The sequence below is a fragment of the Mya arenaria genome, chromosome 4 (assembly GCF_026914265.1).
Source record: "Mya arenaria isolate MELC-2E11 chromosome 4, ASM2691426v1".
NCBI classification, from domain to species: Eukaryota; Metazoa; Mollusca; class Bivalvia; order Myida; family Myidae; genus Mya; species Mya arenaria.
Window position 1 is genome coordinate 35,817,992 of NC_069125.1, and position 25,252 is coordinate 35,843,243.

Genomic DNA, 25,252 nt, shown 5'->3' on the forward strand with positions numbered 1-25,252 from the left:
TTAAAAACTTTTGAAATACGGTTACTTTTGCGGACTGTCGCTTTAACAAATAAGACATGAACAAGTATTTTCTGTAATTGTTCAAGTGGTTTTTTAATTATTCAATTAATTCAGATCAAATATGAGATAAACATACTTGAATCAATGTATTTAAGGTCACGGGGAAACAGTTCTCTGCACACAGCGGATGAAATTCTACCGGTACTTGTTTAGTAGGAACGACCGTTCTGGTATCAAGTAGAAGTGTTTATATTTGCTACGATATTGCGCAGTATTCCTCGTACACTGTGACGATGAGTCGAGGAAAATATTTTGTCCTTGTCATCGTAATTAATCTTGTTTTGCAATCAGTACTATGTACAACTGTGAAAATAATGACGAAGAAAAATATTACGATAAACAAAGCATACACGTTCATGGAAACAAAGTCGGCTTCTTACTTAGGGTGCGTGGCAAAATGCTCGAAGAATCCTTCTTGTAACTCGGTTTCGTTTAGCGGATCTGGTCAGTGTCTGTTGTCCGGAGAGGTGTTGGTGTTTGATCATGGAGAAGGTATAACGTTGACCGAAGAATCGGGCTGGACGACCGCTTTCAAATGTAATATCTAATTCAGAAAACACAAATATGACGGATATTGTCTATACATATTGCGGATGATTATTGTTTCAGTGTACGATCGTAATATATTTCACCGAGTGAGCACCAAAAGATAAGTTTCACGATTGGCGTAGCTACGGGTGAAATATTTGTTTTTAGTGTTCACGAGCTGAAATGTATTGCTATCTTACACTGAAACAAAGATTTTTTTTCTTATTATTATATGCCTAAAATTTATTAATAACACCTTTTTAGAATAATGCGACAATTTGTGTGCGAACGATGCCACATTAGGCCTCATTACTATCATAAAGGGAACGTTTTGTTTTATACAAATCTATAAAAGAAATATTAGATCGAGCAGTCTTTTCGTGAGTATAGTATTGTAAACAAACATCAACTTTATTTACCAGGGCGAACTATATATTAAGTGCAGGGGACATTTTCTAAGCTCAAATGCGGATGAAAACCCAATAAGTTTATATATGTGGAATGATGAAAATAATTAATGAAAAAAAAGCAAACGGATACTTAGAAAGAAAAACTAAGAAGTTTGTGCTATAACGTCTTGATCTGTATCAAGGAGACGCTTGTTTAGCTATACAAGCAAACACCGTTGACATTATTAAAATATAGTTACATAAGTACATTATTTGGATCTAGACCGCTGGCAGCGGTTTTTTATACTCAATCATTTTTTTGAAAAATCAAAAAAAAATCTTATACAAAATTAATTCCAAAGTTAAAATTATATTACCAAAAATATAAACTAACAAATAATAATTTATTATATATACAGTACAAAGTGCATACTTAAAAGAAATATATATGTTTTCACAATTTTGATATTATAATTTTAAGTTTAGAATTATAAGATTTTTTCGATTTTTTAAATGCCAAATGAGGTAATACCAGATATAACATCATTCGGGTTTTTTTAACTTTTTATCTAAGTTTTGTTTTTTATTCGGAGACGGGCGAAATGTCTGATATAATAACTACTATGTTGAAATATACAATTTTTGTAGACGCGATCTGTTCAACTGTAATTTGTTAATACAGTCATGTCATCGTTTCAGTTATTAATTTCCACCAGTTTTGCGATTCTTATAACAGCGGTATTAGTATGATATACTATATTAATTCAGTTAAATGAGTTTCTTATTACAAAACACTCGTATTTCTATATGCAGTAACCGTGAAACAAGGCGTTAATGGACATTACACGTTAACGTTTGCCGAGGCTGCCGCGAGATGCGCGGACTTTGGGCTCACAATCGCCACACCTGCACAAGTTCTGGAAGCACGGTCACAGGGGATGAACATGTGCGTTTGTGCCTGGCTTTCAGACGGATCAGGTGGCTTCATCTTACAGTCTGTGGACCTTGCTTGTACCAGTTTCCCTTATCATGAAGGAATAATAACGGCCCCCTGTGCCTCTAAGACGACTCAAAATGTCTGGTGTATTATTTGAGCGATCTTGACAAATATTGTTTCTACTTTGTCTTATGTATACCAAGCCTCCTTCCCCTGTCGAATGCTATGGCATTGATAAATTCGTAAACATAAAGCAAAATGTTAAGACGAATCTACAACGTTGTTTTATTTACCTTTGTATCTTAACAGTTAACACATTAATGAATTCACTTTAATACTATGAAATTCCCTTAGCAATGCAAAGTTACTATCAAATACCATAGCTAACTGTGCTAAGTAAAGCAATAAAATTTGTGCAGCGATGTTTGTTGTTTTCGTTAATATGCTATTTTTTCTGTTTTAAAAAGAAATAAACGCTTTAAAATATTAAAATCACGATTGTTGAAATAACAACGTGATTAACGAAATCGTTGTTAACTTTTAAACGTGGAATTGTTGATGATATTCTAAAATATTTAAATAAAAAAGTACAGCAGGATTTGGCTTTTCGCAAGAGATAATTTTTTACCAAAAAGACTTAATCAGTAGCACAGATTTTGTAAAGCAGGCCGGACATTTCAAATGTTGGGGTAACCGCCTTTGTACGGTTGAGTGAATACTAAGTAAAAACTCACAAGGCCCCAATAAGTTCTTAAGATTAACAGGCTCAAGAACCTTAAATCAATAAAACAAAATACACACTTAAAATCGATTTTGATAAATGAAAAATGGTTTATTGTGAATATTATATAAATAATTCCTACTTAATGTCTTCAAGCTATTACAGAATTAAGTATTTCAAGTACTCAACGACCAGACTCATACCTCAACGGTCGATTAATAAATCTAGTCGAACTAAGTGCTTGAATAAATCCTGTGTTTAAGTATCCATATCATAACAGTAACGGATTATACAAACACATCCCTTGAGACGTAACAATGAAGGAGGCGACAGTAATGATCGAGGAATATCACAATCACAATCCATCCTCCGTCGTATCCAAACATTTAAGAATAAAAATAATGGTTTTAGTGGCGTGCAAACCAACCCCGGTAAAGACATGGAGAAATAGAAAACCGGAGCCTCCACCACTTATACAACGGTGACGGTTATTTGACCTTTCAACAATACATTGATCACATCACGGGATAATGTCAATCAACCAATCACGCAACAATCAATCGCTTAAATCCGTTAGTAACGGTATTTAAAATTGTTGTATTATTAATTTTAAGCAAATACCAACATTTGCTGAACATTAATGAAGGGTTCCAGCTGTCAGTATCTTAAGACAGATAAGATAAGATAAGTTTTATTTTGAGTCGGCAAGATACAAAGATATCTTAGTTTAATTACTCCTAATGATTGCCACACTTTATGTCGTAGCAAAGAAGTGCATTTTACAGTTTATGAGCGAGTCCCTGTTACAAAAATGTCAATTTTTTACATTTGTATTCCCAATACCCAACCGTGAACGATTATAATTGAGCATACAATTTGGAGTACTCCGTTAATACACTTACATGTATAGCAAGTAAAATGTATATACATATAATTTAAGAATGCACTCTTCAAGATAAGAATATTTCTATAAAAAGCTACAGAAGGAGGCTCAGTAGCCAAACGTTTAAACATGACCCCCGTTTAATGGCACAGGGTAAACGCCATAGACCTAGAACACAAAAACAAAAAAAATCACAAACAAGAAACACGCAACAACAACTCAAAACTCCACAAACAGCACAGTGCATATTTTCTATATAAAAACTAGGTGTATTTATCAAGGATTTTTGGGTTCCGCCTTTGAACTGTCAGTAGAACCCAATTTAAAGTGCATCCTGCATTAAGTAAGCTCTGTGTATTTGTAAATTTATTACGATTTTTACGTCGTAAAGAACGTTTACATAGTATTATATGTAAATCTAGTTACTAAGCATCATAATGTCCAGCCGTTCTTTTGGTATAACACACTGAAGAGAAATGAACTGGAGAACAAACTTTGTAATGCATTTGTTTTACATTGGCAGATTGCTTATTGACAGACCTTGAAACCATTTACTTGAACATACAATAAAACTCGCGAAAAACAATTATCTTCTCGAAGATGAAATATTTGTTCCTAAAGTTCTGAAACTTGATTGTCTCTGAAAGAATGACTTTCACCTTATGCTTGTCTTCATTTATATATTGAATATTTGTGAACTTCTTTAACCAGACAAAAACATTGTGTTGACTATCGAAATTGAACTATTATGACAGTTCGAATCCTTCGAGATGAAAGAAGAGCCAGGAAATTCACAGCCACTGTCACGATCATTTACAATTGGTCCGGATGTATGGGCTTGTAACTAAATTATTCGCATAGTTTTTTGTTTTGATTTTGCATTATATGTCTCTTTTAAAAAAATAAGAAAATCAAGAATGGCCAAACAGTGTTGCACTGTCTATAAGACATGTTCATGTATTGACTCGCTGCAGACCTTTCTCAACGGAATGCATAAATAATGAATGTGTAATACACTGTGAAGATGTTTGATGTTGGAATAGAAATAGACATCGTTTTACAAATCAATCATTTCCATTAACTATCAAAGAATAATGTTGTTGTTATTTTGTTGTAAAATATTTAAATCATATACAAAATCAAATGTTCGCTCTGAACGCCATTAACATTTTTTTAAAGCATGTGCGGTTATAGGATTTGGATAGCGTACATCAAACGAACATTGCCCGTTGCCAATATAAACGGTAGGGAAAACAGGTTCAATGTACTAGTTAGATGACATTACTTAAAATCTTAATGATTACGAATAGGCGAAGTGAGCGTAGGGAGCAAGGCGTTTTTAGTCATTAATATTCTTTCAATTCAGGTCATCGAACTGACTTAGAATACAACCTCATTGGCTGACACTTTGTCAAGAAAAATCTGACGCATGGATTGTGTATCGGATGAGTGGCAGTTGGCGGTCCCTTTAACACACGCGAAAGTTTGAACCCTAGTACTTCATGATTGCCTTCCTGCAATTTTCATTGGCTTTAAATGTTGGTTGTTTTTTAAGCACGCTTGTTTGAAGAGTGAGGGAGGTTTGTTCAAACTTTTTCATTTCAGTGAATCTTATTTCACCATAGTCCCTTTGTTCGACTGCTACATACATTTATACTGGGGACACACTTCAACTTCAATTTCGTGAAAACGATCTTATTAAAAGAAAGACACTTGCAAACTTTCAACATGACTCTTATAAAATATATTTTAGCGATTGCAAGTAAGATTTTTGATAATTGGACATCATTTTTGTATTTTACAGAGCTCTTTTTTAAATGAATTTATAAAAAAACCCATCTAATTACGAGATGCACCAACAGTGGCAGAGACTTATGCATTTCTAAACATGGGTTTGGTTAATTTCTCAAATATAAGCAAAAAAGAAAACAGGATCGCCGGTAGAACGAACACATAATGAACGGTTATTTGTCATTATTATTGAAAATTAATATCCAAATATTTTATTTAACAAATGTTATATTCTTAATCACTACACGCAATTCCTTCGTACTTATGTAACCTAAATATGTATATGCTGATAAAACAAATGCTGCTGATTGAATGTAAGACTATTTTAGAGATATGGAAACATAACTTATTTGGGTAGGTAAATGGCCACACCTGTGGTTATAACTGGCACAAATGCAAGCTTAGTTTAATATGTTGATAAAATATATCATGAAATACACCTACGTAGATAATGGATAGACAATTGTTTTGGGGAAATGTCTTAAATATGACTTTGCAGTAATAATTTATGGTAAAGGGTCACAACTCTGGTCTAACTCAAATCCACATGCATAATGTTATGCTGCTCAATATGCATTTACATACTGTGACTATTCATTAATGGTATAAGTTTATTCGTGACACAAGAAAATTGTTTAAATGAATTGAATATGTGTTGATGGTAATCATTTTCTTACTTTACTTTCAATTTTAAACACCCTGATGCATGCGAAATTGCATATGACAGGCGGTTGTACGACTAAATATTGTAAAGTTTAATTGGTACAGGGACTGATATATAAAGGGGGACGCATTTTAAATATAAAAAAAGTATTTTGCACCAATTAAAATGAAATTATGAACAAAAAGCATAACATTTTGTGTAATGAATCATAAGCATTGTGACCTTGTACTGAACACATCATTATTTAATCATAAACACGTCATAACATCGAACACTGAAAAACAAGTTTATACAAACATTTCAAACACTCTATTTAACGCATTAAACTATGTTCCAATTTATTTATATATATAAACTATTTTAAAAATGGTTTAGAAATGTTTTAGATAATAATTTACTGAAACATATTTGGATATAATACACCGTTTATTTGATCACTTGGATGTTTTCATCGGTATAAAATTTCCCTTAAATCGCAATGCATGTGTATATCAATGAAGAGACATCATAACGTACCATAACACTGCATTCTCTTATATATTTATTTTGCTTATGATTTTTAGATTTAATTTAATCTATCTAGACAATCTTATAGTCATGGCAGTCGCTTTGCGTGTCTTTACTTTCAAAGGTAATTAACTAATTATATGAGTATGTATTGTTTCTTTGTGTGCAGTGGATCAGATTATCTTTCATGTGAATGTCTTGATCAGTCAGTCACAAACAGTATGCCAAAAAAGCGTGTCTGTTCGATGACCCAATTTGAAGGGTCTTTTTACTGTTCAAACAAGGTTTGTTCACTGACGTTATTATTATTTGTAAAAAAAAAAGTTAATTTTAAATACAATACACGATATTTATCTTACAACAGGGCCAAACATCAGTGTGCACTAGTTTGTAGAACATTGTTCGTGACATAGCTTGCATATGTTGAGTTTAGAGCTTCAGATTATGATATTTGTACATGAATTCTTTTTAACAATTATGCTGAATACTATTTTATTATACAGATGTTAACCTTAGTAAACAAATACATTTTAGCAAAATTTCTCCTGGACACGCAAAGCCAGCGAATGTTCATGGTTTAAGTCCTCCATAAACATGTAGTTCCTATCTGTCTGCAAAGGCATTCGTATTTAAAATATCCGTTTAAAATGCATTCGTATGGTAAATAGTCATTTCAAATGTACTCATTTTGTATAATGCTGGATAATTTCAGTTATTCAAATTGTTCATGTTTCTTTCCCTTCAAGGTAGTTTAACCTTCATTCTTGTTGCGGCATGTATTCAACTGATTTATAAGTACAGTTATATATAATTATACTTTTAAAATGGTTAACTTATATTGTATTATGACATTAAGTTGCTTGTATTAAGTGTAGTTCAATCATAACGCATTTTCTTATATAACGCTAGTACAACAGAACTTGACACTGCAGTCTTTTCGCTCTATTAATTTAGCGTCAAACCCTTCATTTCTTGCGAGGACAAAGAGATTATTTCATCGCTGTTATTAACAACAAGATTCTAGGAATCTTATAAACAAAGGGCACGTTTCATAGCTTTCATAATCTCGTTTAATAAATGTTTGTATTAATGGCAACTCATGTAAGATCTCTTTACGCGAAATGAGATTAGAGAAGATAAAGTGAGGAATTGTCGTGCTGGGACAATTTCGGTATAAATATATATATCTGTATAAGAATATATAAGAAAGATATGATAATATAGCTTTTAACTGCACCTAAATCGTCCTGACCCGGACGCTTTACGATTTTGTTATATTGAGAAGTTATATTCACTTATTATGAGCAGAAAATACAGCAACAGAATTTGAGGCCATTCATCTATTTTTAATCGATACTATCACATGGAAAGAACTCATAATTTGCTTGCCATAACACTGGCACACAAACGTTTAATTTTAACTCATATACAAAATGTCAATATGAAAACGACATATATAGGCAATAAGTGTTTAAACAAAAATAGTTTTAAGAATGGCAAGGCCAATCTCATCTAGATTTAAGGACCTTCGTACCTTGGAATGATTTCAAACAGAATTAAGTAGTATTAAGAAGCCACCAAATCCATGGTAATCGCTCGTAATATTCTTGAAAAAAAACGTCCCCACTGGTTATCTGATATAAGTGAAGCTTTTGCTGTCTTCGTTGTTATACCTTGTCTCGTATGATCTTTTAAAATCTAGACGGGTACGCCAACAATCTTATAACGATATTTCAATAACTGTGCAATATGTTTGCTGCTATGTAATGTTGCATGCATCTTATTTGGTGTTTGCTGGCATCGATCTTGTGCCTTCATACGGAACATTAGTTAAACTTAAGTCGTTTTGGAGTCCGGCATGAGCCCGTTTGGTTTCCATTATTTGATAAATATCTCTATATAGCTGTTGTTTTATGCCATTAACAACATAACTGTCTACCTTATTTAACTGTCACGGATTAAACAATTTTCAAAGTATCTCTCCATGAATCACAGTTAATTTAATAGTATAACAAAACCTAGAAGAAGTAAAAAGTTATGTCATCCAATAGTAAATAGAAAACTATCACAACTCGTATGTTCAAGTATTTTAAGTAACGATTATCGACCGCATCATACATTTCCCCCTTTTCCAATATTTGAAGCATGTTAACGTTACCTTTAAAAATATTAACATCTTTTAGGTATGTTTTTCGGACGCATTTTCAACAACAACTGGAAAACGCCGGGAATATGGATGTCGAGATTCACAGGTAAACACTTTGGTCTATTTTCCTTTAAAACACGATATAAATGGAAGCTGCTTCTTTTATACCATGGCAGAGGGTATTAAAACATTCTAGAAGAGAAATACATCGGTAACACAACATCTAATGATTGATTATATATTACTCTCGTTTGACGGGACTTTTCATTGACATCAATTCAATGGCAAATTCAACAATCTTTACAGCCCCTTGCACCGGCTAAAGCAACGTTTAATTTCAAAGAATCACCCATATTTAATAGCCCAAGTGAGCAGAAAATAAACAACTGCACTATTCACGCAGTTGGTATAAACTTACTAAGCAAAAACCGGCGAACGTTGTATTTTCTATAGTTTCAGATTATTATAAAAAAAAACATTATTCAGTTCAACAACATTTCTGGGGTTTCTTTCCGTAGAAGTGCTGAAGTCTTTGTGAGCATACAAATTATACTACTACTTGATATGGAAGTAGAAAACAGTGGTTAATACAGAAATCCATTCTTCTGCGACGTCCATCATTACCTTGCATACTCAAAACCAAGAAGTAATCGGGACGGTGTTGTGGCGATTGTGAAGCAATGTCAATAAAACAACGCAAACAACAAATTCAAGTTTCCTGCGTAAGTCTCCTATGCCATAAATCGACAGTCGCAGTGTCTGTAGTGTACAGTCAAATATGCGACCAAATATCTCCATTGTTTGCAAATGCATGATAAAAACTCAAGTATCAGCGCGGTGAAGTATAGCAGTACTAGCGAATGCCCTACATATCAAACTTGAACTCGTTAACTTGAGGGTTTTTTACGTTTTCGGAATTGTTGTGTGCACTATTAAGAAAATCTTAGAAGTAGTTATAATGGCAGCACTATATTGCAGACAAGTTAGCATACGACTAAGGATATACAAGAGAGTTTGAAGCCCATAGATAAAAAAGGATGATTGGGGACAATCTAAATTTAGAAATATGGTCTGTATACACATGTGTATATATTGTGCTTGTTGTTTGTTGAAGAAATTCGATGTTCAAGTAAATGGATGACCAGTCGAATTGTGTAAACTCTTGAACTTTGGGTTTGGCCATGTCCCAAAAATGTTTAAACCGTTATTAAAGATATTGACATGATACTTAGTACATACATATGGTATAAAGGGCGAGTTATATGTGCATGTGAAACAAAACAATAACTTAATTTTAGCATAATTTGTGCGAAGAAGCCGATGTGTACAAACCCAAAACTAAAATATTTCAATTATTTAACTTGTTTCCTTCTGCCAGTATTCAGACGATTCGCAAATGTGTATACTTACTTCACTAGTACTTTAATACTGACATTTTTTAATACTTTTTACAGTTGTGTTGTTGAAAAGTGCTTGGGAAATGGGGAATATCATTTTTGCGGAATTTAATCCATCAATATTTTCAGTGCTGTCTCATTCATGTAACCAATTGATAGTTTTATTTATGCTACTGTTAAACTACGCCTTGCCTATTTGCTTTCCAGCAGTTCACCATTTCATCCTTTATTCAATTTAGTCGCAAGTATGACATTTTTGACAATCGCAGCTTCAGCAAATTCAGTGCTTTTAAATATAAAAATGTAACATTATGTTTGATGCTGCTGCAAGATATGAGCCACATGATACTGTAACTAAAAACTCAAACAAAAATGGTTTTATGAAAGTTGTAAAAATGAGCGTAATAAGTTTCATTTATCAACATGGAAATATAGCTGATGAGCATGTGTCAAATGAAGACAAAGCAGATATGTTGAATGCTAGTAAGGATTAAAACAATGTTTGCACAACTGTTGTGAATTACCAAAGGTCTTTCAAAAAGTAATATGCCGGATTCCTAAAGGAATATTCAAGCTATATATTGGTATAAACAAGAAGACTTCTATGAAGAAGAAGACACCTGATTTCTTAAAAAAATCAACATAGGTGACAAAGGTGAAGTAAATTGTATATAGACTTTCTATTAATAGACAATTCTAATATGCTGGATGACCTAATAGATACGACATAAGTTAGAAAAGCAATAAGAAAATTTATTTGTGGAAATGCAAAAGGTCTTTACCATATAACTAACGAATTTGTCAAATACTTGTGTTAATAATTCATCCCTTTATATGTTTAAAAAATCCGAATAATCTAAATGTTTTGCGAAAAGCTACAGAAACAAGCTCAGTAGCAAACGTTTAAACATGAACCCGGTTTAATGGCACTGGGCAAACGCCAAAGATATAGAACATAAAAACAAAAATTCACAAACAAGAATCATGGAAGAACAGCACAAAACTCCACAAACAGTGCATACATACTATATATATATTGGCTTTATCACAGATGCTTGGCTTGTTGGGGTCATTGTCCCAATATAAAGGAAATAGAAATGCACAAAAAACTATAGACATATTACTAGTTGGAGCTGTTTAGGTGAATTATTCACTGCAGTTATCAATGACAGACTCACCTCATACTTTAAAGAAATAAACTGAAGCTGATTTTAGTATAAATTAAAGCAAATCATATATTTGTGTAACAAATTTTGTCAGAATATAGTAAGCATAAGATATATAAGCTATGTTGTGCTTTCAATGACTTTCGTAAGGCATTTGATTATATTTGGCTTGCAGGACTATGGTCCAAACTGTTTACGTATAATGTAAATTATTTAATGTTAAATAATTATATGTACAATTACATAAAATCATAGATTTTGTTAAAACACAATGTCTCAACTTGTTTCCAATGTAGTCGAAGAGTACATTAGGGTGAACATTTATCACCTGCTCTTTTACACTACATTTGAATGAGCATAACCTGTACCTGCCAATTGTCTGCCAGCTTGTTGATAACATCGTTGATTCAGGTCTGCTGTATGCCTGTGAAATATAGGGTCATGTCGATTTTTTATTTTAATTAAAAGAAATCCAACCTGATTTCATGAAACATGTTTTGAATGTAAAGAAAAGTACACCACCTTTTATGTTATACGGTGATCTAGGCGGTTTCCAATTTAATATAATGCTTGAAAAACAAATAGTAGGTTTTCGATACAAGTTAACTGAAAACTATTTTGGGATGACTTGATGGGAATGCACATCCTTTGTAACAAAATGTTAAGAACATTTTTTTACGAGTGTGGCTTAAGTTTTACCTGGCAAAATCAATATTACGAAAATTCTTAATCATCACTGTTAAATCTAGTTAGATGTGAATGATTTTCCAAAATGTTATAATAATCGAATACACGTGTATAGAACAGAGTATAAACTTGAAAAATTTGATTGTCCTTTGCCATAACCATATATACAGCCTCTAGTAGACTTAAGACCCTGTAATTGTGTACTTATTTACCTGTTAAAAAGGGTCGATGACTTGAACTTAACAGAAACGATCGTTTATGAACCATGTGTAACCTAAATGAAATTGGAGATGAATTCCATTACCGCCTTCGATGTCCACACTTCACTAAGATACTTATCAGTATTCTTGGATTTTAGTGAATTATGAACGAGAACGAAACAAAATTAATTATTGTTAGGAAACTGTCATGTCAATCTGTAAAACACTGCAAATCAACCTTGCTTACACAAAAAAATTAATTGAATTGTGTTTACTAATCTTAAAATGTATCATGTCAGTTTGCTCTATTTAGAACCCTTACAGCCTTGTTGAACGCCCTATTTTTGTTCTGTAGTTTATATGTTATATGCATTACTTACCTCTTTTCTCATATTGTATATTTTGAGAGGAAAATAAAACTGAAACTGAAAATTAAATAAACGTATTAAAATTTTGTTGTTCACAGCAATGTACCGGGCAACTGATAGGACGACGGCGATCGTCCCCTTACGGTGTGTTGTCTTGCACACAATGTTGTCAGGGTGATATGTGCAATTCCAAGTTATGTGGGGAAACAGGTATGATGTGTATATATATTAGGGTCGATGGCTTGGACTAAACAGAAACGATCGTTACTGTACCAAGTGTAACCTAAACGATATACATATCTCCGTATCCCTAAATTACATCGTTTTGAATTAAAGTTCAAAATAAAATTAGACCTTCGAATTCTGACAAAATTAGGACTTACAATAACAAATATTCGAAAACAGGCCCATATAATTAATTAAATAACTAATATTAACAGAAAATAAACCCTGTTTATATATAGGCACAAGGCAAGGGTCTCAACGGCAATGAACTAGGGACACAAAACGCATTAATACATAAATACAGCCACCACAAACAAACAAGCTCAGACATCGAAATAGATAATGTCTTAACCATGTATTCAGTTACAACTATACTTAACACATTATCATATCCCTTTTCGAGGATTTCCGTTGCAAGGCGGACCAACGTGTTTCGCATGTGACCAGTTTCAAGATCCTGATGCCTGCAACCAAATTCAGCATTGTGGACGAGATGAGGTTAGCTTTTGGCATAATATAAATATAGTTTATTTAATTATTAGTGTAAAATAGTATTGTATGGTAAACGTTATTAGTCTATTAGTTGCTTTTAAACAATAATTACTATTAACCAGTGCACTTTTTAAACTGTTGGACGTATTTGTTTGCTGATAGTTTTGTAATTAATGATTTTATTCATTAACCGGCATTATTTCAGGACACAAGTACCTTCGTCATTTTTACTAACAATAGCGCTTTCTATTATAACACACAGTTATATATTTGTATAAAAGAGGTTAGATCAAAACTTAATTACGGTATTATTAAAGATTTTTTTCAATGTCGTCGTTGCTCTTGAAGCGTAGGTCAAATTTTGCGCGATGACCTGTAACTGTTAAAACTGATACGCTGCTGTTTTCACTGCCTAAAAACAGTAGATGATCAAGAGGAACATTTCCACCATGAGAGTAATTTCATGTGTGAATAGTGTGTGTAGCGTATAATCAAACTCGTTAAGTTATAGTTATATGGCATGTAGTAAATTCTTAGTGAATAAGAGTGTGCGAAGCGAACGAGCTCTTATTATTCGTTAAGAAATTACTTCAAGTCATTTAACTGATTTAGAATACAACCTCATTGGCTGCTACATTGATAACGTCAAATCTGACGCAAGGGAGTGTGTTTCGGATGAATGGCAGTAGGCGGACCTTTAAACACTCGCCATAGGTGAAATTCTTAATGATTAAGACTATAACTTATGATTACCTATCTGCAATTTCATTGGCTTAAAATGTACGTTGTATTCTAATTAAGTATTTCAAAAGAGCAGGATAAAACATATATTGATACATGCAATTTAATCACAAACTGAAAAGATTATCGCCAAAAACGCGATTTTGTGAGGAAATATTGGACGTCAACTTTGATATAATATAACTACGCGTCACGATGTCAGCAAACAACGTCGTATGCGTTTTTGGTAAAATTGCGTTTTCACGTGGTTCCGGTCCGGAGAGAAAATTCCAACCAGCAGGCACGATGCATGGCCTCGGTTCGGAATATTCGATAAGGACCGGAACCACATGATATGTATTATTATTAATCCATATATGTATGCAATGCTACACATGCCTGTAAATTTATGGCAAGATAGGATAGGTCATTTGAAAAGCAGTCATGTACTGTAAAAATAGTATTGTGCAACAGCATGTATAGTACCTTCTTTTTTTCTACTAAGATAAACATAAACCCGGTTTAGTGGCAATGGGCAACGCCAAAGACATAGAACACAAATTCACAAACAAGAAACATAGAACAGCACACAACTCTACAAACAGCACAGTGCCTAAATACTATATATATACATATATATATATATATAAATAATTGGTATGTTTATCAAGAATTGTTAGGTACCGCCTTGGAACGGTCAGTAAAATGTAAATTTACTGGGGGTTTAAACCAGTTTATGTGCACAAACCTCACTCTTATCCCAACAATTCTTAATAAAGATAAAACGCAAAAGATAAATCTTATCAAAGTATGCAGAAACAACATTAAAATAGTTCTAAGCAGCAGTTCACTCGAGTATGACTTATTATATCTCATTGACAATATATATAAATATTTCATATTTGCTTCACAAACAATTTTCTTTCAGTCCTGTGAAACACAAAAGAATAACGTTCTGACATTCATATCGGGTAAGTTAAGTACACAATTACAATGTCATCAGCCATGACTTTAGCTACTGATTAGTGCTGAGTGGCGGTATTAAATATTAAACACAATCAGTGATGTATAACAAATAAGAAGCGAACGGTATCCTTACGTCGGTGTTATAAGAATGGTTACGATGTTCGACGCTTCACAGACAGTGTTCAAGCTAATTATTGCCATAACTCCCAGTGGAACATTGACATACAACTGTTTCCACGACCCTGTTAGGCTCTGTAAGCGGCGCTTAGTATTAACACCATTCCCTGTGCAATATCCGACAACTGTAGCCATAATTATACAGACATTTTCAGTACTTTAAAACCATATTTGCAGCGTTTATTGTTGCAACAATTCCCGGTGCAATACTGACAACTGTAGCAACAATCCTACAGACAATTACTGTAATTTCAGGCCCTGAGTGTGGCGCTAAATGTTTCACAATTATTTGTGCAATACCGACAACTGTAGCCACAATACTTCACACGTCACTGTTCAGGGTATAGTATACGAAATTTCAATACATCAATTGATTTGATTTATTACTATACATTTATGGATAAATATTGACCAATCAATAAACATTTTGACTAACTTTAACCACCCTGGTGCCAATTTCTTGAAACACGATTAAGCTAAGCTGACTATTTTAGTTCCTGAATAATTTGTGAAATATTTACTATCTTGGAAGAGTTTGTATTGTTAATTGAAGTTATATGTCTGATAATTATGAAAATCTAAGTTTTATCTATCAAAATTAGGTTAAAGTAAGAAATTTGCTAAACAAAAGAAGCTACTTAAGTCTGTTAAGCTTAAAGGCCTAGTTTAAGGAATGTTTGGCATGATAATTCCTTGCTGTGCATCTCCTGCAAATTGCACTGGTGTCACAGTATGGCCAATTTCCTGTGTATTTGTTTATTGGCTCAGGGCCATTTAGGGTCCATTTCTATCATAAAACATCAAAAACTGCACAGCAGGATACTCAGATTGGAGATCTGATCAGACAGTTAGGCAATTAGGTTAAGATCAATTAACAGAGGTTGTGTACAAATACATTGGGTTTGTTTGGGTTTTTGTTGTTGTTGTTGTGTTTTTTTGTTGTTGTTTTTGTTGTTTTTTTGGGGGGTCACTTATAGAAGGCTTAAACTAGGCCTTTAAGAAGTTTCGAGAAATCAGGGCCGGTTGTATATGATTGGCTGCTGTATTCAGATTGGTTTCTTTATTAGACTCCTTCAATTCATATATCTCTGTTCTGAGGTGTGTAGAAATTATTTTAATGGGAATCAATGTCTTGTCGGTTATGAAAGCATAACAAATGGTTTAGATATGTGTTGTGAAAAAAAACATCAAAGAGTGGAATTTACAAAAATATAGGGAAACAAAAATTGCCCTTCATTTCTCTTTCAATTCCTGTTCAATTCTAATTTTGTTTGCAATTTTAGCTTCTTTACAATACCACTAGAAACAGATATTTTTGAGTGTTCATTAGTTGTTAATTAATTATAAGCGCCGAGTATTAGTTATACATACCCTAATGATGTGCTTTAAATTATGCTTTAGGGGATAAAATCACAGTGCATTTAGTGCCGCAGTTACACTTATTGTTAATATACATATTTTCTATCGATGTAGAAATCCCGTAATAATATAAAAGTTTCATTAAAGCGTAACAAAGTTTATATAATTTAATTTATGTTATGATTGATAGTGTAATTGTTCACATACGTATTGAATACATATATTTTAATACACATTTATACTTTTTGTAAAATGTGTTTCCTTTATTGAAATCAGGAATAGAAATTTCTAAATACCACACAGAAAAGAAGTAATATTTCAACAAGCATGTTGATAAAAATTGTAAATACGGTCTCCTCTTAATATGGTCATGCATTTTTTTAATTAAGTTGTTATAATTTGGGTTTCTTAATGATATCATTATCAACATACATTTATAAAGGTGAGAATATATTGTAAAATTAAGCACTTCGTGTTTTTTCCATTCAGTATTAATTAAAAATGGCGTCAACGGAGTTTACACGTTAACGTTTGCCGAGGCGGCCAGGCGGTGCACAGACTTTGGGCTCACGATCGCTACCCCTGCCCAACTTTGGGAGGCGTGGAGACAAGAGATGGAGATGTGCAGCTGTGGGTGGCTTTCGGACGGATCCAGTGGCATCAGTTTACAGTCTAAGAGGCCTTTATGCACAAGTTATCCATACCATGATGGAATAATGACTGCTCCCTGTGCCCCTCGAATATTACAAAATGTCTGGTGTAGTATTTGAGTATGTAGCTGTGTAGTGGAATAATAAACTGATTTGATTTTGTATTTTTGTGCAATGTACATAAAAGGAAACCAAAAGCGGTGTTTCATTGGTTACTTTCGCCGTATGTGCCATGCAGATGTATGTGACATTTGTCCCAATTGAGTTCTTCTAATGATGATTCTACTAAGTATACCAAGTATGTACACAATAATATGGCAAGTCATTATCACAAAACTGTTGAATTAAAGAAATAAAGTTGATTGCGAAACAGACGTTGTCTACTTTTTTCTAAACACCTTGTTTAACATTAAATCATACCGTTCGAAACCCTTCTGAAATTACTCCGGGAATCTTGAATGATTTTACCAGGGTTTGGAACTATCTGACCATCAATGATTTGCAGTCGTTATTTGATCGTTTTTTTCTGATTAGATTTATAGTTTAACTAAATTAATAAATGTATGTTTGTTACTTATTTAATCTCTTTATTAACCCAAAACGATATTTTATTGTAAGCTTCAAGAATATATTTTATCATATATTATATATCTTATATAGTTTTATATGAGACTGTTCTTTGATTTTATCAATATTAAAAATCTCCAGAAGAGATGTTTGACTCGTAGACGAAAAACTTGTTATCGATCTTCGTATAGATTCTAAATGATCAATTATATTGTTTTCGACTGTCAATTAGCTCTTTAACCAAGTCTTCGTATTCTGTCAAAAGTTCCGCATGATTATTAAAACCCCCTCTGACTTTTAAAGCCAGGAATTCAGTTTCCACGGTAACGACTGGATCACATTTTTGTTGTAAAATCACCTTGCATTGAAAACAACATGGTACTCGATGGTCAAGTAATGTTTTCGTCGTGAATGTGACAGGGGTCGCATACGAACGTGTGGTTTTTGCGCAATCTCTTTCACTGATATAACATCATGACATCATGATCCTTAAAGATATTCAATCACCAATGGACACGTTACATTGATATCCGCTGCATTCTTGACAACAACAACCAACATGAGTAGTCTCCCCTTGACGCAGACATGGATCACAGTCGACGTCCTCGCTTTGGACGGCAACGATCATACAGTACGCGTTTCTAGTTTCTTCATGTTATCAATGTAAGTATGTAACTTTGAAGCGCAATATATGCATATATATAGTATCAATCAATTCCCTAGTGTTACATTGGAAAACGAAGCACATCTTAAATATGCACTCTTACTCCCAAATAAGATTTACCACTAATAATACAATTGGTTTGATATACCAAATGTCTTAAATAAAGGATACCGAGTTAAATTTGAAAGAAAGGTGCAGAAAACATGGTATTCCTACCTTATGAGACTAAAGTATATCACAGTAAATCTTTTAGCACACACCAATCATTTAATATTTTTGCGTTTTCAGCTATTAATTACACGGGTTACAATCTTGTTATCAGTAATTTATATTTTCTATAAATGCATCATTTAGTAAATTAGATTAAGTCGTATCACGCAAAATTTATGTGTGTTATGCATGTGTTATGTATTGATTTTGAATAAGAGTGTCACTCTAATATTAAACAGATAATGCTATATATGCTGACATTGTTCTATTATGAGTGTCCTAAATGACAATCACATCAGTTCTATCAGTTATCAAGCTCAGCGCAACATTATGAACAATTTAGGGTCAAAACTGAGCTCACTATTAAATCAGCCACTAAGAACTTTTCCACTATCCATCACACCATCACATACTCTCGTAGACATTTACTCGTAATCATAAGAAAAAACATGTGTACAACGTAGCACTAAGTAAGTTATTTCTCTTCATTAATATTTTAAGTTATGGGGTTAGTAGGTGACCCGATATGGGATATACGGGGCGCAGGAAACCATATCGGGTGAGAGCGAATATCACGTCGACAACCTGTTTACATGTTTAAATGTTTCATTTATTCATCGGAATCAGAAAATAGACGCCATTTTGGTATGATATAAATTTGGTAACCCAATACGGAAACATATGGGGTCACCGCGTGACCAGTCCTGGACCAATGGCGTCGCGTCATTCATGTTGGAGGCGTGATATTGCGTTTTATAGGTAGACCAAGCATTTATTTCTGATAGATGTGGCCACGACGGCCAGTTATTCTGACAGCCAATGAAAACTCACAATATCAGACATATTGCAGTAATTTATTTAATAATATGTAGCATTAACTTAGCATTTTCGATCAAATAGAGTCCGTCATATATATCAAACAAATAACAAGTGAATGCTATCTATTGTACACCTAAACCCTAAACACGTCACACCATTAGCAAATCATAGCGATCAGGAATCTAGCGCCTCACGTAGAATGTATGCCATCGAAAATGTTGATAAAGCAATGCCTTCAAAATACCAAGCGTTATGATGATAGTCTTGCTCACGTGAAATTAACGTTATCAAGACGTCAGCGTAGCACAGAAAACGTCATCGTATAGAAACACAAACATGCGTTTTCTTTTTGATCACGCGACAACTGAACTTGGAGAACAAAATACCGACGTCGGTTTATCGTGACGCTGGAGTTTCATATGCCTTAACACGCGTGTGTGTATTTGTTTGACTATTTGGTTCATTTATATTTTTTTGCGAAATAAACGAGATACGATGTCGATTGTTCGACGAATATTTCTAGTTAATTTAAACAAAGAAAGTTTATTACTGAACCATGATATTTTCATGTATTGTAAGTGGTGCGATTAATTGATAGAAAGTACAAAAAAATGCCACCTCTCCTATGTCCAGGTGGCGTCTATGGATAATCATCATTCCACTAGATTAATTTTGAACCAGAATTCCGAGAACCAGACGTGTCGCCTTTAATGAGCGCCCATCATATTTCAAAGGGCGCTGTGACCTTGAACTTCTTCCCCGTGAAATAACGAATGGCAAATTAACCGTCCAATTATTGGGTTTTTTTTAAATCGCACACGTATGTACGTAAGACTCCCAATGAACAGAACCAAAAAAGCACAAAGGACGAACAAGGAGGGGGTTTACATCTACAAAACTCTTTCACTAACATGTTTTATAATGAATATGGAAACATAGTTTTTGAAACTCGTATCGTTTTGTAAACTAACACACGCGCACGAACGCAAAATTGCGTCATAAAAAGTGATATCCCGTAGCATATCCTATTGTTCGAGTATTTCCCATTTTTTTCTAATGACCATTATTATATAAAATTTCGTAGAATTAATTGATTCATCCACATTAACGCTCAATTGTAATTTGATTAACTTCAGTATTATGTTCGATTTATGATATCGACACTAAGTTACTAACTAACATTTCACCCATTCATGTGGTTAGTTTCCCTCGTTATCGTGTTTTTCGTAATCAAAGGCAATCGATTGCTTTGAAAAACTCGCGCCCAGATTTATGTATCTTCACTTTTACAGATAACTCAATTTCACCAAACTCAAAATACACCACGAAAGCCTTGTCCTCCATTTCACCCTCAGGATGTTCAATGTCAAGGTTTCCAATTCGCTGACATCCTTCGTCGTGCACAAGGAATGGATTTTGATCTGGACTTGTTAATATAGATATTCGAGTCTTATTTGGGTCGTTAGGTTGAAAGCTTTTCTCCACAATACTTCCAATTTTTAAGTCACTGTTAACTTCAACAAATTTTTCAAATACTCCGTTCAGTCTCTCTTCCCCATTTACCAATTCCTTGTATTCCATTGGATGGACTGCAGGGATGAATGGAATGCTGGTTTCTATTCCATATGTATATCGCATAACTCTCGTAGCAACAATGTTAGGAATATGGCCGAAGCGCACTGCCCCTTTCAGCACGGCTAACCCTGCTTCGTTTGGAACCACCAGCCTCTTGTTTATAATCTGTTTTCGTACTGCATCTTGAACAAGTTCACACTCACCAAATCCTCCAACTAGCAAAATGATACTGACATTTCTCATTTTCAGCTCAGCAAGTAGAACTTTAACGTGCAAAACAGTTTTCTGTACAGGATCGGCAAACCATTCTTTTGCAATTGAAGCATCAACTCTCAGCTTATCTCCCCTGTAAGTAACCTTGTTTTTTAAACCAAGTTCTGACAGTCGCGTCAATATACCTTTACCTCCAATATCGTTGTGAATTTCCTTCAACGAAGCAGCAACTCGAAATGTTATCATTCCAGTCGTGTCTGGTAAAATATTTCTTTTCTTTGTTTCAAATTCTCGTTGGATGTCAAAATAGTCGGCCATCTCTTGATCTTTGAATTGTTCCATAGTCGCCTCTCCAAAAAGATTCGTGAGCCACTTCATGTAATTCAAATCAACGGCGGTGCCTCCCCATGGGCCTCCGCTTGCCTTGTGTATCTCTTTCAAAGAGCCATCTTGCATCTTTTCATGGACTGATATATCGGCAGTGCCACCTGAAAATAAAGATGCCTTTAAAGTATACGTGTTCAACGGCATTTTCGAGCACTCAACGCAACTCTTATTCCAGCATTTGTATGTTAAACAACACTAAAATATAAGCGTTTCCAGACCAATAATCAACAAAAATTATATTTAAAGTTACGATTTACCTCCAAGGTCGAGTACCATGTACTGCATCCCCGATAACTCTCCTTTCAAGCCAGCTGTGACATTCTGACACCAGATCGACGCTGCCTCAGGTTCAAGAGCTAGTTTAATTCGATCTGCTTCCATCCCAGCCTTATAATAACATATTATGCCATACATACATATTACAAGTGTATACCAGTATACATTTCGTGATAAAGTCAAAATATAAAGATTTTACGTAAACCTCGCCAGTAATTGTCTTTCGCTGACCCGTACAAACATAAAACTTTATATGTTCAAAAGCAAGTATTTAAAAAAAACTTGGATAGACTTAATGAAAAAAATGTCACGGTAAAATATACCTCCATTGCAGCCTCGCGCATAAACTGTTTTGCATTGTCATTCCAAATTGCAGGAATTGTAAGGACATACTGGATGTCTGCCTCTTCAATATCGACAGTCTGTGTATTAAGCGTTTTGACCAAATGATCCCTCAGGAAGCGAATGGACATTGAAAATATTGTCATGGCTGGCATTGACTTCCCATTGATGTCTTCCACCGTAGCCCCTCTTGTAAGACCCTGTAACAGTAGAATGCATTTGCAGCTTGACGTCTATTCTATGATTATTTTGTTATATGGTAACGTTAAGCCTAAGAAATGAAGAAAATAATCCATTTAATCGGTAGGAAATTTAACTAGCATATTAGTTTCCATATAGATGCCAATTGTCAGGGTGGGTTATTGTACAATACGTTAATAACCCGTACCAGCATGATATTTAATAAGATAACAGTTTTGAAAACACGTGTCAAAACAACAACAAGCATCTTGTAATTGATTAGAGTTTTTGTTTTCTTATCAATATTACGAACGTACCTCATTATTATGGAGCAGCATCTTGAACCTTCGAAACAACATCCATCCGTCATGTTGATTGTCTTCTGCTAAGTTACTGTATTTATTCTCAGCGTCAAAGCCAAACGCTACAAACTCCTTATGCGGATTAAGCAAAACGCATGTTGGGGTCTTCAAGGATATCAGCTTTTGCGAACCCGCATTCCAGCCGAGGTTGGTTTGAATTTTTGTTGGATCATTTCGAAAGGAAAAGGCGTATCCGCTAAACGTTGTTCCGAAATCGAAAGCAGCGACCAACAAATGATCACATTTCGATGCTTCGTCACTCATTTCTTTTTCTAAAACATATATTTTTGATAACTCCTATTTATGCTTACCTTTAGGCGGAAGTAAATTATTAGTGTCGATATATTCGTACAATATCACAATACTTATATATTAAAATGTAAATTAATATTTAGCATGGTGTAGTAAATTATTTTTCAAAAGTAATGTTTTGTAATGTTGATATTGCCCAAATATTATAACTACTTTTGTACGTGCACGATTTGATGATCTCCATAAGAAATGGCATATGTATACTTCCTTTTCCAAAAACAGCTCAGTTTCCAGTAAATCTTTTGCACCTTTTTATAAATGCATCCGTGTTATGTCTTTTTAAAGCAAATAATATGTAAAAGATATCTTACCAATTATTGGAAATGATTTTTCGAAATGGTCATCAATTTTGCATTCACTGCGTGTGAAGCGATACCGAGCTATCAGTTTTCATAAGTGTTCTTAAGATGATAACAAGACTAAACCCTCAATGTAACACTTCGCCATAAAATAAATAGTACCATTAGTAGTGTATTGGAAATTCATCCAATGGAGTCTTAGCTATTTCTTCTGAGACCTTCTTATAACATGTTTTTTTAACCAACTCTTCATCGTCCTAAAAAGGTACGTAACTTTCTTCGAATGAAAAAGAAAATATTGCGCGCAATAATAAATGTTGATTGATATTGTCCTATTTATTCTATTACGTATTTGGAGATAATAAATAGTATCGCACCGATTGCTTGTCAATGTAGCTGAGCATTCGCATCGGATGAAAAAGGTCACGGTCGTAGTTGTGTAAAGAGGTTATTGGTTCGATTCACTTAAGAGGTGTTTGTTTATGGCCTCGAAAAAACGAACACCACCACTGGTTACTATCTACAATTGGGACTGAAGTAGTAACAACTTTATGCAAAGAAGTAAAATAAAACAGTGTTGTCAGCGCTTTGTGTATTCACTACATCAGCCCGAAAACAGAGTGACCAGTTTCCGGAGGTGATCGAATGCTAAACACAAACAAAACTCAGTGTAAAACTGCGCATAATAAATAGTACCATCATATACTTTATTTATACTAGTCTGACTGTTCACTCGCTCTTACGCTTTTGAGATTAGGTCGAGGCTTACGTCCCTATTGGCCTTATAGTAATGATTCCGGCTGCGCTTTGGTAACGGTTCCGACATAACTTACGGTTACAATCCCCGCCTCACTTCCGGTTTTAAGTACAGCGCATACCAAGGTTTCGGAAGATCCGGCGCTTCCAGTCAGTGTTTTGGGTGTTGGGAATCTAACCATTTCCGGCAAAACTGCTTTCAATGTCGGTGTGGGGGGGATTAATAGTGACCATCAGTGTCCAGATAATAAGATCGCCGATGAGTTGACAATGAAATGTGATTATGACTATTATAGACGATTTACTCGTGGCTTTTACGAATATGAACAAGGTAAGAATCATTTGATTGTAAACAGTAGATTAAAAGACCATTTAGATATTTTGGCAAGAAATTGGTACAAATGATTTTATTTCATTTATGACATTATCGTAAATTTTAACAAGATTCCTTTGAACTCTAATCCAATTGGAACATTTTGTAAAAACAATCAGTCTGCTATTTTAGAGCCTGATTTTGCGTTTGAAGCTATTCCAGATGTGTATCAATAATGTTTAACAGTACTGGGAAATATACAAATCCCCCATTCATTGTTATTCTCTTGACTGTTTCGATTCAGAATTCAGGTATAAAAAAACATTTGATTAAAGAGAGGTTAATAAACATTTGAGGTAGCAGTCAGCTAGATATGAAGATAGTAAACCTGCCTTGGTGTATAATCAGAATGATTATTTCATGATTAAATTTTATCTCACAGGTGCATACCATTTTGTGCAGATTTATGAGCCTCATACAAAATATTTAAGGTTTTTGTGGTACGACAAGGCATGTATACAGCAAATTTGTGGTAATGTCATACGGACTGCCGTGTGCTTGCTATATGTTTAGTAAATAGTGTAGACCATTGGTTAAAAGGTCTGCTTGTTACAATTAATGTGTTTTAGGTTAAGGCGCGATGATCTAGGTTCATCGAACACTCATGAAAGAATGATAATGTTGAGCCAGATCTATTAAGGTCGGGTTTCGTTTCGTAGTGACGGACAATTGTATCAGTTATTATGTCCGAAAGTGTTGTTTTTTGTCGATATTTGGTCATCAAATGACTTAAGTATATCATTTTAGATTAAACAATCAGTAAATGTCCTGTGTTCAGTACATGTAGCACTGAATCTAGGCGTCAGCTGAAAATTTCACGTGAACGCTTAAGATGCAGCTGGGAGAGTCACGGACTATGGCCTTAAGGTCACTTCCCAGTCCAT

At 34.1% G+C, this 25,252-nt stretch overlaps 1 protein-coding gene across 1 annotated transcript; it reads right to left on the minus strand.

Annotated features, from left to right (window-relative positions):
- Positions 1-20,523: 20,523 nt before the first annotated feature.
- LOC128230777 (heat shock 70 kDa protein 12B-like) lies at positions 20,524-22,892 on the minus strand. Its single transcript, XM_052943219.1, has 4 exons — positions 22,584-22,892; positions 22,068-22,286; positions 21,726-21,855; positions 20,524-21,569 (listed from the first exon to the last, which is right to left on the minus strand). Exons 1-4 carry the CDS (start codon positions 22,890-22,892, stop codon positions 20,524-20,526), a joined length of 1,704 nt encoding a protein of 567 aa, XP_052799179.1.
- Between the last annotated feature and the right edge of the window lie 2,360 nt (positions 22,893-25,252).